The 15,906-nt window shown below is 46.8% G+C and overlaps 1 protein-coding gene across 21 annotated transcripts in view; it reads right to left on the bottom strand.

The window, feature by feature from the left end:
• Positions 1-15,906, bottom strand: part of DAB1 (DAB adaptor protein 1) — a 1,141,854-nt gene that overhangs the window by 22,164 nt on the left and 1,103,784 nt on the right. For 14 of the 21 annotated variants that reach the window (XM_058717264.1, XM_058717252.1, XM_058717251.1 and 11 more), the window contains 4 exons: positions 12,306-12,356; positions 12,167-12,214; positions 7,414-7,476; positions 4,881-4,989 (listed from right to left, as the gene is read on the bottom strand). In XM_058717264.1, the coding sequence (XP_058573247.1) occupies positions 4,881-4,989; positions 7,414-7,476; positions 12,167-12,214; positions 12,306-12,356 (271 nt within the window). The remainder of the gene's footprint in view (positions 1-4,880; positions 4,990-7,413; positions 7,477-12,166; positions 12,215-12,305; positions 12,357-15,906) is intronic. The other 7 variants (XM_058717259.1, XM_058717257.1, XM_058717263.1 and 4 more) reach the window with 2 other exon arrangements.

Genomic DNA, 15,906 nt, shown 5'->3' with positions numbered 1-15,906 from the left:
GGGGGAGACATGGATCTTTCAACTACCTCAAACTTGCTGCCCATTTATTTTTAAATGTTTATTTATTTTTGAGAGGGAGAGAGAGAGAGAGAGAGAGAGAGAAGGTGGACAGAGGATCCCAAGTGGTCTCTGCACCAACAGCAGAGAGCCTAACGCGGGGCTCAAACTAACGAACCATGAGACCATGAGCTGAGCTGAAGTCGGACACTTAACGGACTGAGCCACCAGGGCGCCACTTGATGGCCATTTTGATGAAGGGATGGAAGGTTTCAGCCTCCAGCCAGGCTATTTTTTAGTTTGCTTCCGCTCCACCCCCCTCGTTGCCCCTGGAGGACTGTTCTAAAATGCAAATACAGTGCTTCACGGTCTTGAGTATAAGGTTCAGATGCCTTAGCTTGGCTCAGGAGCCTTTAGGGGTCAGTCCCCTTTCCCACCTCTCCATCCCATTTTCACCGGTACCTTTCCCCACAGCAGCTGCAAACAAAACTCCACCTGCTCTCTCTCATCTCTGCTGGTGCTTCTGCCCGGAAAGCCACCCCCTCCTTCATGTGGCTACTCCTTACATGCTCTCTGAGAACCAGTTCAGCATCACCTGTGCTGGGTACTTTCCCTGCTCTGGGGATTCGGCTGGTTCTCCTCCTCTGGGCTTCCGCAGTCCTCAGTGTTCATCTCCGTTATGGCACTTGTCACACTGTGTTGTTATCGCCCAGTTACTCTGTCCTCCCTCATTAGACAAGAAACCACCTGCTGGCAGGAACCCTTTATTTTCTCTCTCCACCTCCTCTGTGTCTACCACAGTTGTGGGCCACATCGATGGCCCCCTAAATGCTGGAGACTGGAGAAAGTCTCTTTATAAAGGTGAATGAGTTACAGTAGAATAAATGCCTCCACTGCATTTTTCCAAGTGTACAATTAAACTCCAAGATCTGTAAGTACTGTGATCTCTAAAGATTCTACTGTTGGTGGCAGGTTTTTCTTTCACTCTGTCTTTTTTTTTCCCCCCACAAGGAACCAACAGATGGGCTGTGCACACTTTTCTGGAGAGAGCTATTAGCATGTCTCCCTGGCTTCATGCCATCTGCTTCAGACCAAAGTACAATATTCAAAAGAAAAAAAAAAAGCAGCACGGGGTAATTGGGTATCATGTTTGGGAACTCGCAGGTCTGACTTGCTTCTCCTGGAGGGGGGTGGTCTCTGCAGCCTGGGCTGTCCCCAAATCTGTGAGCTAAGGCTCTCGGGCCACATGGCATTGTGCATGCCCGACGGCACACCTCGGTAGCAGGACTGTGGTAGCAGTGGACCTGGGGAGCCACTTGGTGTGTGCCACGGCAGCCACTTAACTGCTTAGTAACATTTAGTCATTAATGTTCGACAGTGGAGGGAGGAGGGGCCGTGGAGCATCTGTTTATGCCACGGAGTGCAGATCAATCATAAATCTCCTTACTGTGAACTGAAAGGAAACACCTGCATTACTGCCTTCCAGTTAGATTTTTAAGAAGTGTTGAAAATTGCAATTTACAACCAGATGCTTGCACCTGGGGATACCTCATTATTTGGATTAAAAAAAAAAAAACAGACTAAAATATGGGAAAAATACAGGAAACGAAGGTACGCCCTGAACATTTATGCAGAACTTGTATGGTGATGCTTATTTACATTAGCACAATCGTTCGTTCATTCATTCGTTCGTTCATTCATTCATTCATTCATTTATTCATTCATTCATTCAAAAGTAGCCCTATTGGATGCTAAGCACTATTTCGGTCTCTGGAGATGCAGTGAAGAACAAAACAGTTAAAAAAACATCCTTGCCCTCATGGAGCTTACTGATCCTAGCAACAAGCCTCTGGCATAGCTGTTTTCAGTATCTCTTTACCCCGTACACGAGAAACTGCAGCTTGCTGAGGGGAGGGCTTGTGGCAGCTGTCACAGAGCAGGGGGTGGGGGCCAGGGCCAGGGCTCCTAATGGACAGGCTAGCAAACGTGCTGACTGCTTACTCATGTCAATGCTGCCAGGCACTGTTTTCAATGTTCTAGTACATGTATTAACTTGTGCAGTCATCAGACCAGCTCTGTAAGGTGGAATTACCGTCCCCATTTTACAGACAGGTTCCCTGAGGCTCAGAAGACATTTAGCTGAGTATTACACAGCTGGTTAGTGGCAGGGCCTGTATTCAGACACGGGACATTCTCTGAGCCCCCAGGCCAGCTCTGCCACACACAGGAGGCCAAAGACCTAAACTTTATTGCTGGGATGTTTTTCTAAATGTTCCAAAAAGGTAAATATAAAATACCTATAAAAATATAGGTAGGACAAGACATTTTCTTCTGCTTTAGACATAAGAGTAATAATAATAATAATAATAATAATAATAGCAAAAACAGCTGCATTTCCATGTGAAGCATTAGGATGCTAATAAGTTTCAAGGCGCTTAACTTTATTTTCTCACTTAATTCTCAAGATACTGTTGCAAGGCAAGTGTTATTTTCAATTCAGGTATAAAGATGAAGAAACTCTGGCTCTGACACATTAAGTAATTCACTCAGGAGTCTAACACATACATAAATAGACGAGCCAAGATTCAAACGCAGCCCATCGGACGCAAATTCCTCCAGCAGCCCATCTATTGTCCTGCATACCATAGTTCATGTCCCCGGCTCCCTACCACTGGCTGGACAATGAGGGACAGGCAGATGGAGACCCAATGTCTGCAGAGATTTTTTCTTTTAGGGCGAGTTAAAGGAGGAAAAGGCTGACAGGTGACCACCAACTGAAGTCTATTTTTGTTCCTCAGCATATCTGAAGCAGAAGCAGGCACTTCAAGAAGCAAAAATGTGCTCACTGAAATTAATTTTGCACTTCCATTCTAAAAATTGAAAATTGGAACATAATCTATTAATTTTATATTATTTTATTTTATTTTATTTTATTTTATTTTAGCAGCTGTAGAAACTGAATCTGGATGTGATGTGGCTTGTCCATAGTTTGCAACACGGCTGGTCAATTAGCAAGTTGAAAACCCAGGTCTTCAAAGCCCTAATGTGACACAGGCTCAGGAGGAGGCCCAGAGCAGTCCTGTGCAAGACCTGGGCAGGTCCTTAGGTGCTTTTACTGAAACATTAGGGTCGGAAGACGTGTGATTGCATTTTGTCCCACTCTCACTTACACAGAGGGGAATGGAGACTCCTTGACTAGAATACTCTGCACTCTGACATCTTCTTGGCTTCCTCCCTCACCCCTTCTAGTCTGCTCACATCTCACCTTTGCATGAGCCCCACCTGACCATAACCAACCTCCATTTACACCTGCTCTCCACATGCTCCAAAGCTCCCACACTTCACTCAACATTTTCTTCTGCCTGCACCACTTACCGTTTTTGAACGTATTACATAAGTTACTTATTTTTATGTTGTTGCCTGTTTCCCCAGTAGAAAGGAAGCTCTCTGGAGGCAGGACCTGTGTCTGGTGCATTCACTGACATACCCCAGGCACCTAGAACAGGGCCCGGCTCATGTCGGCACTCAGTGAATGTTTGTGGAGTGAACATTTCTGCCAGTTTGTTAGTTTGGGGCCTAAAGTTCCCATCACCTGTTCCAGCACATCTTCACGGATCAAACAATGAGGATGAAGCATGGGGATTCTCGACATAGGAAGGCGATACATTTCTTACGGAAAACTGTTACTCTTATTTAAGACAACATATTCTATTACACTATTCCCAAGGAAATTTTAATATCTATTTGAGGTAAGGAAAACTAGTCATCACCACAGTCCCATTTTAGAGAGGAGTATAAGAGATTTGATTGGGAAGCTGGTCAATTCAATATGTTTCCGGGTTACTTGCATATTCTACATTTTAAGTTAGTACCGATCTCTGCTGCTTCTGAAAATTTCATACAACGACCTCTGGGCTCATGGGGAATAACTGTAACTATTTCATAAGAGACTGTGAATTTTTACTTCACTTTGAGTAGCAGCAAGGTTCACATTCGGTGGCAAGAATTTGCTTCTAACACTATATAATTAAAATTATTTATAGAAAAAAACGCAAGAAGATTTGTATTTGAAAATATTCAGGCTCTATTTGCCATATCTAAGAATGAACTAGAAAGCTGAAGCCACCCAGATGTCAAATATGTAGCTAAAGAAAGAAAAAAAGTCTTTAAGGCTCTCATGTATGTAAAGAGCAGAATATCATCTCTGGCCACATTCAAGTATACTGCCCTGGCTACGTGGAGTGCCTGTTGCCATGGAAACAAATTAAGGTGTCTGAGATCCCACCAGTTCATACCATACCTACAATACTGTTCCTATATATATATATCTTACCCTGTTGTAAAAGTAGTATATATATTTTAGAGAATGTTTGGAAAACAGAACAAATACTTTCAAAATCACTAAGAGCTCCATCACCGTCCCAATTCACTGTTGGCAGTTTTCTCTGCCCCTCAATGTCCTGTATACATGGAGAACCTCCTGGTTCTTGAGTCTCTACCAAATGAGGCAGACACCTATCAATCAGATCTCAAGAGGTCTGTAGAGAGCTAATATCCCTCACCTGCCACTTTCCTCTTTCTGGCTGAGATGGATAGGAGGAAATGAACTTGTACTGATTTGCACGGCTCTGTGTGCAGAGGGCTCCCTAGCGCTACATACGTGAATCACCTAGAAGCTTGACCTTTCCAGGTGAATTCATCTACAGCAGACTACAGATTTGTAAACACTCCCTCAGCCCCCACTGGCAGCCTCTCAATGTCACTTAGAGAGACCGGTGGTTCCACAGGTGTTCTGGCATGATCTGGCAGCTGTTCAAGTCAACCCTTTCTCTTTCTTGATGAGTGGAGGCCGAAGGAAAGGAAGCAGGTGGAAGACAGCTTACCTGAGGGTACAGCAGCAGTGCCGAAAGGTACAGAACTAAACATGTCTGCACTCGCCGGGAGTGTCTGAGATGAAGACGGGATAAAGGCATCACCTGGAGTTGCAGGAGTCTGTCAGACAGAGAGAGGCAGAAGGTGCAGCATGAGGCTCCCAGGAACCCTGGTGCAGCGGCCATCAAGGATGGGGAGCAGCAGGTGCAGGAAATAAGGGGCAGGGGATGCTGCAGAAGCAAGCCACGGTCCAAGCCACGTATATGGTATGCAGACCATGAGGTGGTTGTACGTAGCAACCACAGAACAGGAAAAATGATACCTACCTATAGAGCAACTGTGATAATTAAGTGGGACCATGCATTTAAGTCACTGAATGCTGAAGCAATAGCAGGTGATCAGCAAAGAGTGGTCAGTACCATGACCCTTTAGTGTGAGACCCTGCCCCCTGCGGGTATTTTCAGGCCATCGCATTACTCCATAATATCTGGCTTTCATCCTTTAGGGGTGGTCAATTTAAATTGACACGCGTCCACTCAGGACCTACTATGCGTCTCGTTCGGGGCTTGTCACTTAATACATGATAAATAAACAGCTTGTCTAAATGAACAATCAAGCTTAGCGACTAGAGCAGAGACCCTTGTGTGCTGGTGCCTTTTCAGAATTCTGCCTGAATCTCCACGTGTAAAGAGAAGTAAACATTTTCAAGAAGATGATAAAAAAAAAAAAAAGAAACAAAAACAAAAGCAAAAAAACCACAAAAAAACCACCACAACAACAATGCCTAAGGGGGTGCAAATGCTCAAGTGCCCAGCCTATGCTGGCATCCGAGAGAGGTCTGGCGCATGAGCTGCTGGCTAAGGTGAGGTGTGCTGAAATAAATCAAATAAATCAAGTAAATCAAAGGGGTACTGAGGGGTACTGAAAGAAAAGCATCAGCCCTCAGGGTTTTAAAGGTCCATGCCCATTTGCTGCAGCCTTTTGCCTACAAAGTATGCCTATTCCATGCCATGACATCCTTATTTTTCTTTTCCCCTTGGAATAGACTGGGGCAAGCAATTAATCCTGAAACCACAGCAATTAGACAAGGCCATTTTTAGAGCAGCAGCCTGGGGGAGGAATGGCATTGTTCTGAGGATTCTTAAATACCCATTTGTAACGCACTTGGGTTCGGGGCCAGAAACATAGCCATGAGCTGCTGCAGTAAGCACTTTTGAACACAATCAACGCCCTGCTGTTTCCCACACGTGACCCTGGGCGAGTCACATGTCCTTTCTGGGACTCAGTTTGCTCATCTGTAAAATGAAGGGAGGTTAGAAGATCTCTTCAGACCTTTCTGGCTCCACAGCTTGAGTCTCTAAGTGCCCAAGATGCAGCTGTTGCCCCTGGGATGGAGGAGAGGAGACTGCCTCCCTGGAGACAGGAGCTGCTGTCCCCACTGTCACGGCTGCTCTGGACATCAGGTATCGGGAGCAAGGCAGCTGTGTCTAGAGTCCCAGGCGGCAGCTGTGGGCAGCAGAGTCTCGTGCCATCTGTCCTCAGTCATGAGGGTACATACAGCCTCTTCTCTGAGGCACATCTTGCCAATGAACCATAGCACCATCCCTCCGGCTGTACGACCGAGCAGCACCCAGAGGAGCTGCCCCCTCCCAGCGGCTGCTGCTGGTGCAGCTGTGGCCGACTGCCTTCTGCCCACCTCCCACTTCCGGGGAGCGGGCAGGGGAGGCTCTGGAGGGGCCATCTCAGCTCTATTCTTTGCTATGGCCACAGGGTTGCCTTTGAATGCAACCGGTTCTCAAAGCACTGGGATTCCATTTTGCTTAGGTTTTCATTTTCAAATTAGGGTTCCCAGCAGTCTCTGTCCCATTGTAAGCAGTGACAAGCAATGGGAGACACACCCTGGTTGAAACTAGAGCTGGGACTCCAAAGCTTCATGAGAAGCTCCAGGAAGCAAGAAGGCAGGTGGGAAGTGGAGGGGCGGGGGATGAAAAGAAGAGGCAGAGCCGATAAAGGAAGAGACAGGAAAAGACAGAAAGGGCCAGGGCAGAAGGTGCTTCTTTTACTGGGCTGACCACCAGGCTGTGCGGGCTCTGGGTTGGCGCTGACAAATGCCTCACTGTGTGTGCAGTCCTGTGGCCTTTCTTGCCCGTATTTCAACTAGAGCATGTGCCCCGTGCAGGCAGGGACTCATCCCGCTGACGCTGACGTCTTTCTCCACTGCCCCGCAGGGCAGCAAGTATGCGCGGGGGGGGGGGGGGGTTGGGGGTGGGGTGGGGGGGTTGGGGGGGGTGGGGGGGGTCCTATAATCGCTGATGCATGGTTTCACTTATTTCTCAAAATAGACGCATGTATCATAATTCCTTTAAAAAGCAGCAGAGGAAATTGAGGTTTAGAAATGCTGGTTTTCCCAAACCACACAGCTAGAAAGAATCAGAGCTGGAACCCACCTGTGGCCCTCTTTTACCCAAAGCTCATATTCTCCTCACCATGCAGCTGAAGGAGGGAAGGGAAGGGACGGAGGGCTGAGCGGCTGTGAGTACTTACAGGGGGAGAGGTTATATCAGGAGGGGTGGACATGTCCCCAAAAAGTTCTAGTTGGGTCACAGCCTGAAAAGATAAAAAGAGAATGATGTCACCACAAGGGAAGCCAATGCTGCCGGGCGCTGCTTTAAAATGGTATGACATTTTCCATCGCGGCTATATCAACAGTAAATCCAGCTGGTCATTACAATACCTCATGACCCTAAAGACAATGTCTGGGACGCAGCCAGAATCAATTCCTGCTTCAGGGTATCTGGCAGTTTATCTGGGGCTAGTTAAGGAGACTCAGGCTTAGCACCTCCCATTACCAGTAAATACCACCTCACGCTGACCTCCCATCAAGTGCAATGCTCTCTCTCTTCTCCAGGAGATAAAGGCAAGAAGGCAGTACCCTCAGTGCTTGTCTTTTATGAGTGCACACACGTACAAAGTGCCTTCGATGTGCTAAGGATAGTGAGACATGATTTTGTGACCACTTCTCAGCAAATGTTCCCCCAAACGCTAACCTGAGAGGTACGAATCATCATCCCCATTTTTACTGATGACTCAGCTGAGTCTCACAGAGGTGACCCCGGGGTCACCCAGGGCCAGGACTTGAATTTTCTGCATATAGAGCATGCGGTCAAATGACGGTCCCTGAAAGAGTCAGCCTTTAGGATAAAAAATGTAGTTGGAAGAAAAGAAAACATATCATTTAATACCAGGAAGGGCATCGAAAACAGCCCAGTATATACACTATTAATCATTGCTACCAACTCCATCACTGTAGACACTGTATCATCTATATCCCCATCCATCATACAGGAGTGTCTGAGCAAGGCCAGCCACAGCGGCAGAAGAAACCCTTTAAGATATGCTTAGAAATTAATCTGCATACACTTCCAGCTTCAGAGACCTAGGGAGTCTGTGGCCAGGAACCACACAGCCTGCCTTAAAGTATACAATCATATGCTTTGTGCAAAACCTGCCCACTGAGGAAAAAACTCTTTTGGCTTCTCTCTGGATTTTAAGTGATAGTGACTGAGGGACCTAAAAACATCACTCAACAGAAAGGACAGGAAGAGTCTGCCTGCCTGCCATGCAGGAAGCCCGCACTTGAATTCTTCTGTAACCAGGCATGGCTAGGTCTCTACACTTAGTACAAAAAAGGATAGTTCTCTCCTACTGACGAGTGAGTGGGCTCTGGGCATTGGGAAAGGCCCCACATCTGGAGGTATATTCACTTCCAACCTCTGCAACTCCACAGAGCTGTAGTTCCCTCATCTGGATGGCAGAGATGATAATATCTCCTTTGTGGATTTATTGACAATACTATTGACAAGACTTTGTTTGAAGTCTGTCTAAGCCTGGTTAAAAAGGTACATCGGGGCACCTGGGTGGCTCAGTCGGTTAAGCCGTCTGACTTCAGCTCAGGTCATGATCTTGTGACTCATGGGTTTGAGCCCCACGTCGGGCTCTGTGCTGACAGTTCAGAGCCTGGAGCCTGCTTCCGATTCTGTGTCTCCCTCTCTCTTTCTGTTCCTCCCCCACTCGCACTCTGTCTCTTCCTCTCTCTCTCAAAAATAAAGATTTTAAAAAAAGGTACAAAAGGCTCTTTTTGCTGAAAGCAGCTTAGATCGGTTAATGTACTTTCAATTCTTCCCTTTAAGCTTTCAGACAGAATAACGGTGCTGGGCACATAGTAGGGCCCTACACACACACTCATCTCCTTCCCAACGACACAGTGCTTTGTCCATACACATTAAACACCTGTTGGGCGCTGGGAGCTGTGAACAGAATGATGAGAAATGCCAAGTCCCAGACTGCAGGGAGTTTGCAGTCTGGTGGGATGTTCCAAGGAAGTAGGTAATTTCAAGGTAATGTGTCAGGGATGGTGACAGGGGTCTCTGTGGGAGAGCAGAGAAAGGGAATCAGCTAGCTTTTGGCAAAGAAGCTTAAGGAGGGTTTTCTAAAGGGAACAGACCCCATCTGAATGAGAAAGGATAATCCAGGCAGGTGAAAGTATATGAGCAGAAAAGGAGAGGGGCCTGGGAGGTGTGAGCAGGTGGGCAGCAAAGCAATTTGTACGGAGTGTGAGAACGGAGAGCAGCAGGGAAGAGGCCAGCGAAGTGGACAGGACAGGGGTAACGTTGTGGTGGGACCGGACCCGGCCAGACTCTAGATACTTGCTTGTCTTCGGGAAAGAGGCTTTAGCATGTTTACAATATTTTATGTTATTTGGCAAAACTATGCCAATCCTTATGTTCCCTCCCAGATTCAATAAAGAAATACTTGTGTTTAATCAATTCAAATGAAGCTTCTGGGCTTCCTCACAATTGGGGCTCAATGCTTTTAAAATGGCCTACAACTATTTTCAGTGGTAGGAAAATAATAAAATGAAGTTAATAATTAAGTCACACAATTTACATTTCAAATGCGTTTGAACTCGTGGCACACTTTTACTAACATCATAAATATAATTTATTGGCTAATTTTCTCCTTAAGCACAACTTTTAAAATAACCTTCAGTCTTGAGATATAGACTTTCCTCTTGCCAGATGATTTTCACTCAAGGATTAAACGAGAAAAACATGCAGGGGCATAAAACATAGATTGTTATTTCATTCCATTGGATTTGCTGTTTAAATAGAAACTTGAGTTAATTAAATTTTATAGAAAAGGGGGATTCTTATAGCCATAAAATTAAAAATAATTCTAATAACCATATGTGATTGAGATCTGGAATCATATCTATTTTCACCGCCCCCCCCCCGCCATGTTAGCCCCAGTCCTTTTTATTTGTAACCTAACAAACCATGTTCCATCTGATAATATTGTTGTAATTAATCATTTTAATGACCTCAAGAGAATTAAAACTAACCATTCACATTTGTAAAACATTTTATAGTTTATAATACATTTTCCAATACATGACCATCATGTTTGACGCTCAGTGAGCCCCGTGGTGTTGCACTTTGCACGTAAGCTGAGACCAGGAGGTGACACGTCTCGTCTGTGATGTGGGAGTTAAAAGAAGCTAGGCTTGACCCACAGGCCACGCAATGCCTCGTTTGTCTGTCGCTTGACAAGCCCTAGTTAGGTGGCATCCTAGATAATGGGAGTGTGGCCACAATGTTCTCTAACCAGAAGCTGCGGTTCCTAAAAGGTCTGCCATGATGGACATCCGCCTAAGGGCTCTCAACTGGAAGGCCAGCTCAATATGCCCATTCCCCTTTCCATTACCAGCACTTTAGACATCTTCAGGTAGAGATGTGGCTGTCGACGGCAGATTCTGTGGTCTTCAGGTCCCGGGTATTTTCCAGGGTAAACAGATTGATACTGGAAGCTGCCAAGCCCAGTGAAGGGGACAGGGATAACTCGGTTGTTGAGGAGGAAGCCCCTCGATATCTCCCGTGGGCCAGCTACTCCACAGCCTTTCTTTGATATGAACAAGCAATGGTTTCCGAATAGTATCTAGAGTGCTGTGCCACTGCTGTTTCAAGATGAGTCCCCTGGTCCCTCGTTCAACTAGACGGCTGCAAGCAGACTCCTAGGCCCCTCCTGCAGACAGATTCTGAAAGCGCCATTGATGAAGGCGGAGATGTCCTTGGCTGACCCCCAAAACACATTCTCACAGACACACTCCTTATGTTTTGGCATCAGGAGCTCCTTCATGCAGGAAAAGTTTGGAGCCCCTACTGTTCATCAGCTGCTGTACTGAGAGCAGGGGATATGGGCCTGCTCCCATCCCTATTCTCAGGGGCTGGTGGTTGTATGGAAAGACAAACCTATGGACAAAATCAGGGTGGTGTGATGGAGAGGACAGATACAGGGTCACAAAAGGAGGGGCCATCTCAGGCTCTTTGCACATGCTCTTCCTTTTACCGAGAACATTCAATTCCTTCCCCAATTGCCTTTCCCACCCATCCTTCCGGACACAAATTAGGGGATTCTTCTTTTTCTGGGCAGTGCTTCCTAACTCAGTTTGCACCCCGTCCCACCATCCAGAATGGCTTATGTGACACTCTTAGGTCAGGCAGGGATTCTCAACCTTGGATGTACTTGAGGGAAAATATTGATGCCTGGTTCCTACCTCTAGAGATTCTGAATTAGGTGAAGTACAGCCTTGTAACTGGGACTTTAAACTCTCTCCTGGTGATTCTAAGTGACAGCCACGGTTGAGGACCCCCTGTCCTACAGGCTTCCCAAACACCCTATTCTCAGGGGTGATAATATGCACTGGCCTATGTATCAACCGATCTGAACAAACATCGGCAGCAGACCAGTGCCCCTAGTCCAGGGTGTATCAACTGAACAGCAGCCTCGCCTGGTTTTTATTCAAGTGGGTGCACTTTGCACATCCTGTTTATGTGCCTGACCCCCTGCTATACTACATTGTACTACACTACACCAGGCTAACCTGCCCCGTCTTTCCTATGCTGTGCGGTGTGAGCTCCTTGAGGACAGAGTCTGTGCCCTCCTGCTCTACCGAACCTCTAGCATCTATCAGAGTTCCTGGGACATTCTGGGAGCTTGAAACATATTTGTTGGATGAAAACAAGAGCGTGTCAGTTCCTCTGCAACACAAGCTCAGCACGCACACACGTATCAACATACACATGCCATCTGACCTCATCACAGAGCTCACCTGTGAACATTAGACTAGACACCCCCGGAGCACAGCCGGCACCTGCCATTCACGCAGGCTGGATGAGAATATGGAAGGCATGAGAATGGCCAGAACGACCCTCATTTAACAAGAGCCCGGAGGCCTTACCTTTGTTGCCTCTAAAATCTCATCAAAGTCGGTCGGCAGGTTTCTGTTCTGTAACCACAAGGCATGACTTATGAGCATGAAATGAACAATGGGATGATGACGTGGAATGGTTAACTGGGCAGGGCCCTCTCCTTCTTACCGGGGTGGCCGCAGCAAACCGTTCTTCAAAATCCTCGAATGGATGGCCATTCTGAAAGGGTAAGGGATGATGAATGAGGACGAAGAGCATGACACACAAATGGCATGGATTTATGAGTGAGGATGATGGCATCTGCAGTTACACCAGGCAGGAGCTGTGGCCAGTGTACTAGGAAAGCCCTGGACGTGTTCCCAGCAGAAGTGGGTGATACAACACGGGCCTGATTAGGAAACACAGCAAGGGTAAGTTTGTAGGTTTCAAGCCTATCTTCCTGCGATTACAGACATTACCCAGCCAGCCTCCATGGTTGGGGGTGGGGGGGGACAGCGGATAAGAGCACGATGTTTAGGGGCGCCTGGGTGGCTCAGTCGGTTGAGCGTCCGACTTTAGCTCAGGTCACGATCTCGCGGTTCGTGAGTTCGAGCCCCGCGTCGGGCTCTGGGCTGACAGCTCAGAGCCTGGAGCCTGTTTCAGATTCTGTGTCTCCCTCTCTCTCTGACCCTCCCCCGTTCATGCTCTGTCTCTCTCTGTCTCAAAAATAAATAAACGTGGGGCACCTGGGTGGCGCAGTCGGTTGAGCGTCCGACTTCAGCCAGGTCACGATCTCGCGGTCCGTGAGTTCGAGCCCCGCGTCAGGCTCTGGGCCGATGGCTCGGAGCCTGGAGCCTGCTTCCGATTCTGTGTCTCCCTCTCTCTCTGCCCCTCCCCCATTCATGCTCTGTCTCTCTCTGTCTCAAGAATAAATAAACATTAAAAAAAAAATTAAAAAAAAAAGAGCACGATGTTTACGCTCAACATTTTGGTTTTACAAATTAAAAATACTACCATGTGCTTTAGTCAAACTCTTTGGAGCAGTCTGTGACCAGCTGGTTTTGTAAGTGCCCTGCTGCATGTTGCCCCTATGCTTGAAATGCTCTTCTTCTCACCTCTGCAAGCTCAAAGCCCAGCTGGAAGGCCACCTCTTCCATGAAGCTTTCCTTGATCCTCTGAGCTGAAAATCATCAGAGGGATGGGACATCCGTTGCGCTTCCTGGAGCAGGGACCAAGCTGTATTTATTCCTGAATCCTGGCTGCTCACAGAGGAAGTGGCACATAGCCATGCTCAAGAATACAGGAATGAATGCACGTTGTAGAAGTAGCTGGCAGGTGACCAAATCTAATCGTTTTGTTAATTTTCTCATTTTACTGTTTACGATTATTGAGAATTTGGCTAAACCACCTGATACTGCTGCAATGGCATTCATTTATGTGGCTCAGCTGCAGGGGCCTTGAAGGGACACGAGCCTCTCCCATGAGGCTATGAGGCAGGATCTAGATAAACACCCTGCAGAGTCACAAGTAATTCTAAGCTCCTGGAATGCCTCCCTCAGTAGCCTTGTGGTTGGCAGTCTCTCTGGCTTCCCAAGGCCTTAAGGTCCCTGTAGAGCTTACCAAAACCTTGCTCTTTTTGGTGCAAATGGACCACTCTGGCCTCAGTCCAGGGAACCCAAAGCACTTCACTGTGGGTCTTAATAAAGGCACGTGTCTTCGGTCCTGCCCTGCTTTCTCTACCTGCCCCCTGCCTCGACCTTTCCCAAGTGATCTCCCGAGGTGCGCTATGTACCTCCTCCAGGACCTATAGTAATAAACTTCTCTAGTACAATTTCCTTTCAGTCTTTTGTTGTTCTCTCACCATCTGATACCTTGGTGGTCTGCTAAACAAATATTAATTACCAAAGTCGCAGTGATAATATATATTATAGATAATATACATAACATCTATTATATATATGTTTTTAATCATCATGTTTTGGTCACTATGTACAAGCTAATTACATTTTGGATGGTATCCAAGTAGTGCAGCATTAATATAAATCTGACAATATTAACACTGAAATGGAGTTATTATGCATGAACAGAAAGAACTGAATCATTTCCCACTTTGGAGGAGAGCTTCCTGTTGGCAATGAAGGAGTGGAGAAACCATCCCCCATAATCATCTCCATCCTGTCTGCAGAAAAGGTGACTGTTAGGTCAGTCAGCCCCATTTACAGAGAAGCAGGGCCAAAGACCCAATGTGGCCGTGCCTACCACAGCCACCACCACTTCTGTCCTCAACCACCTGCTTCCATCAGGCCCTGGCTTGCCAGAGGTCAACGGTGGCAAAGAGGAGAGGAAGGGCAACCACATCAGATAACCACATAAATTATTGTGATGATGATTCTATTTGGCCAGAGGTGGAGAGAGGTAGTGAGACAGTATTAGCCTAAGTGATCCTGTAATCTATGGTGTGGCCTAAAAGGTTAAGGTTATGTCGCTACATCCTTTATAAATTCACACACTTCTAGGGATTTATGGCACAGCCCCTACCATCTAGCTCTGGGTCATAACTTTTAATAAAAACATTTTTTAGTGTCCAAAATCTCATTACATCTGTCCAATATAAAAAAGCAAATGGCTTCAGAGCATGATGGATGAATTAAATAAATTTGAAAAACAGCCTGTTGTAGACTCTCATAAAACCCCCACCATATAATGAAAATGTGTGAGGATAACCAGCACTGGTGTGAGTCCGTCACTTTCCTGGTGACAGAAGAGGTGGCCTTTGGTGAGGTGTGGGGCTGCGGTGTGAGGAGGCCATTTCTATCCATTCAGACGAAGCTCGGTCTGGGCGTGTGAGGTGAGCAAAGGCATCTGTCAGGAGTCACGCAGATGTGGGCTGAGCCCTGGCCGTGCCACACGTGGGCTGTGCGATCCTGGACAAACCGGTCAGCCTCAGTTTTCTCGTCTTTAAAGTGCGGATGATAATGCTAACATTGCCTCAGGTTTATCGAGAGGATTACTTGAGATGTGTGTGTGAGGTCTCGTTTGGTGCTTGGCACATGGTAGATGTTCAATAAACAGGAGCCGTTCCTAGTATCGTCTCAGCCTGTGTCATTTGGCCCGCTTTTGGGATGCAGAGGCACACATTTTTTAATGTTAGGAAACGACTAGTATATGACATTTGGAAAATGAAAGAGGAAGAAGAAGAAAAATCTTAAGGGAGGCCCCTCTTTAGAAAGTACCCCTGCCTGAGAGCCCAGACCAGATCCCACGTAGAAGGATGCCCCACATGTCCTGGCCCTCATCCTGATCCCCTCAGTCCATTCTTGACCCTGCCTTCTTCCTTGAATCTCCTTTCTGGCCACAGTCTTGCCTGATCATCCTCCTGTCCTGTCACCACAAGCACCTTCCTGTTGTGATCCTGGCTCAGTCATTCCTTGGACCCCTTTCTTCCCGTCTGGGGCAAGCCTCAGGGATAGTCAGAGCATTGCATCCAGCCAGTGGGGAGATCGTGCCATCCATGCACTTCCTGCCCGTTGAGTCTCACGGCCAGGACCTGGGGTCCATTCCCAAGTCCTCCCAACTCACAGCTTGCTTTACCCACAATTACTATTAGAGTTTTCATTCACTCATCTTCAAGTCTTTTCCCCACCTTATAGATTTCTCACACTTATTATGGTGGCAGGCATGCAGCTTTGTATTCTACTTTTCAAGACACAATACCAGCTCACATTTACTCAAACCATCCACTTCCAGTGAGGATGTAACAGAAGAGGCTCTCTTGTGTTGTTTCAAGACA

The sequence above is a fragment of the Neofelis nebulosa genome, chromosome 2 (genome assembly GCF_028018385.1).
Source record: "Neofelis nebulosa isolate mNeoNeb1 chromosome 2, mNeoNeb1.pri, whole genome shotgun sequence".
In the NCBI taxonomy this organism is placed as follows: Eukaryota; Metazoa; Chordata; class Mammalia; order Carnivora; family Felidae; genus Neofelis; species Neofelis nebulosa.
This window is presented reverse-complemented; position numbering and strand designations above follow the sequence as displayed.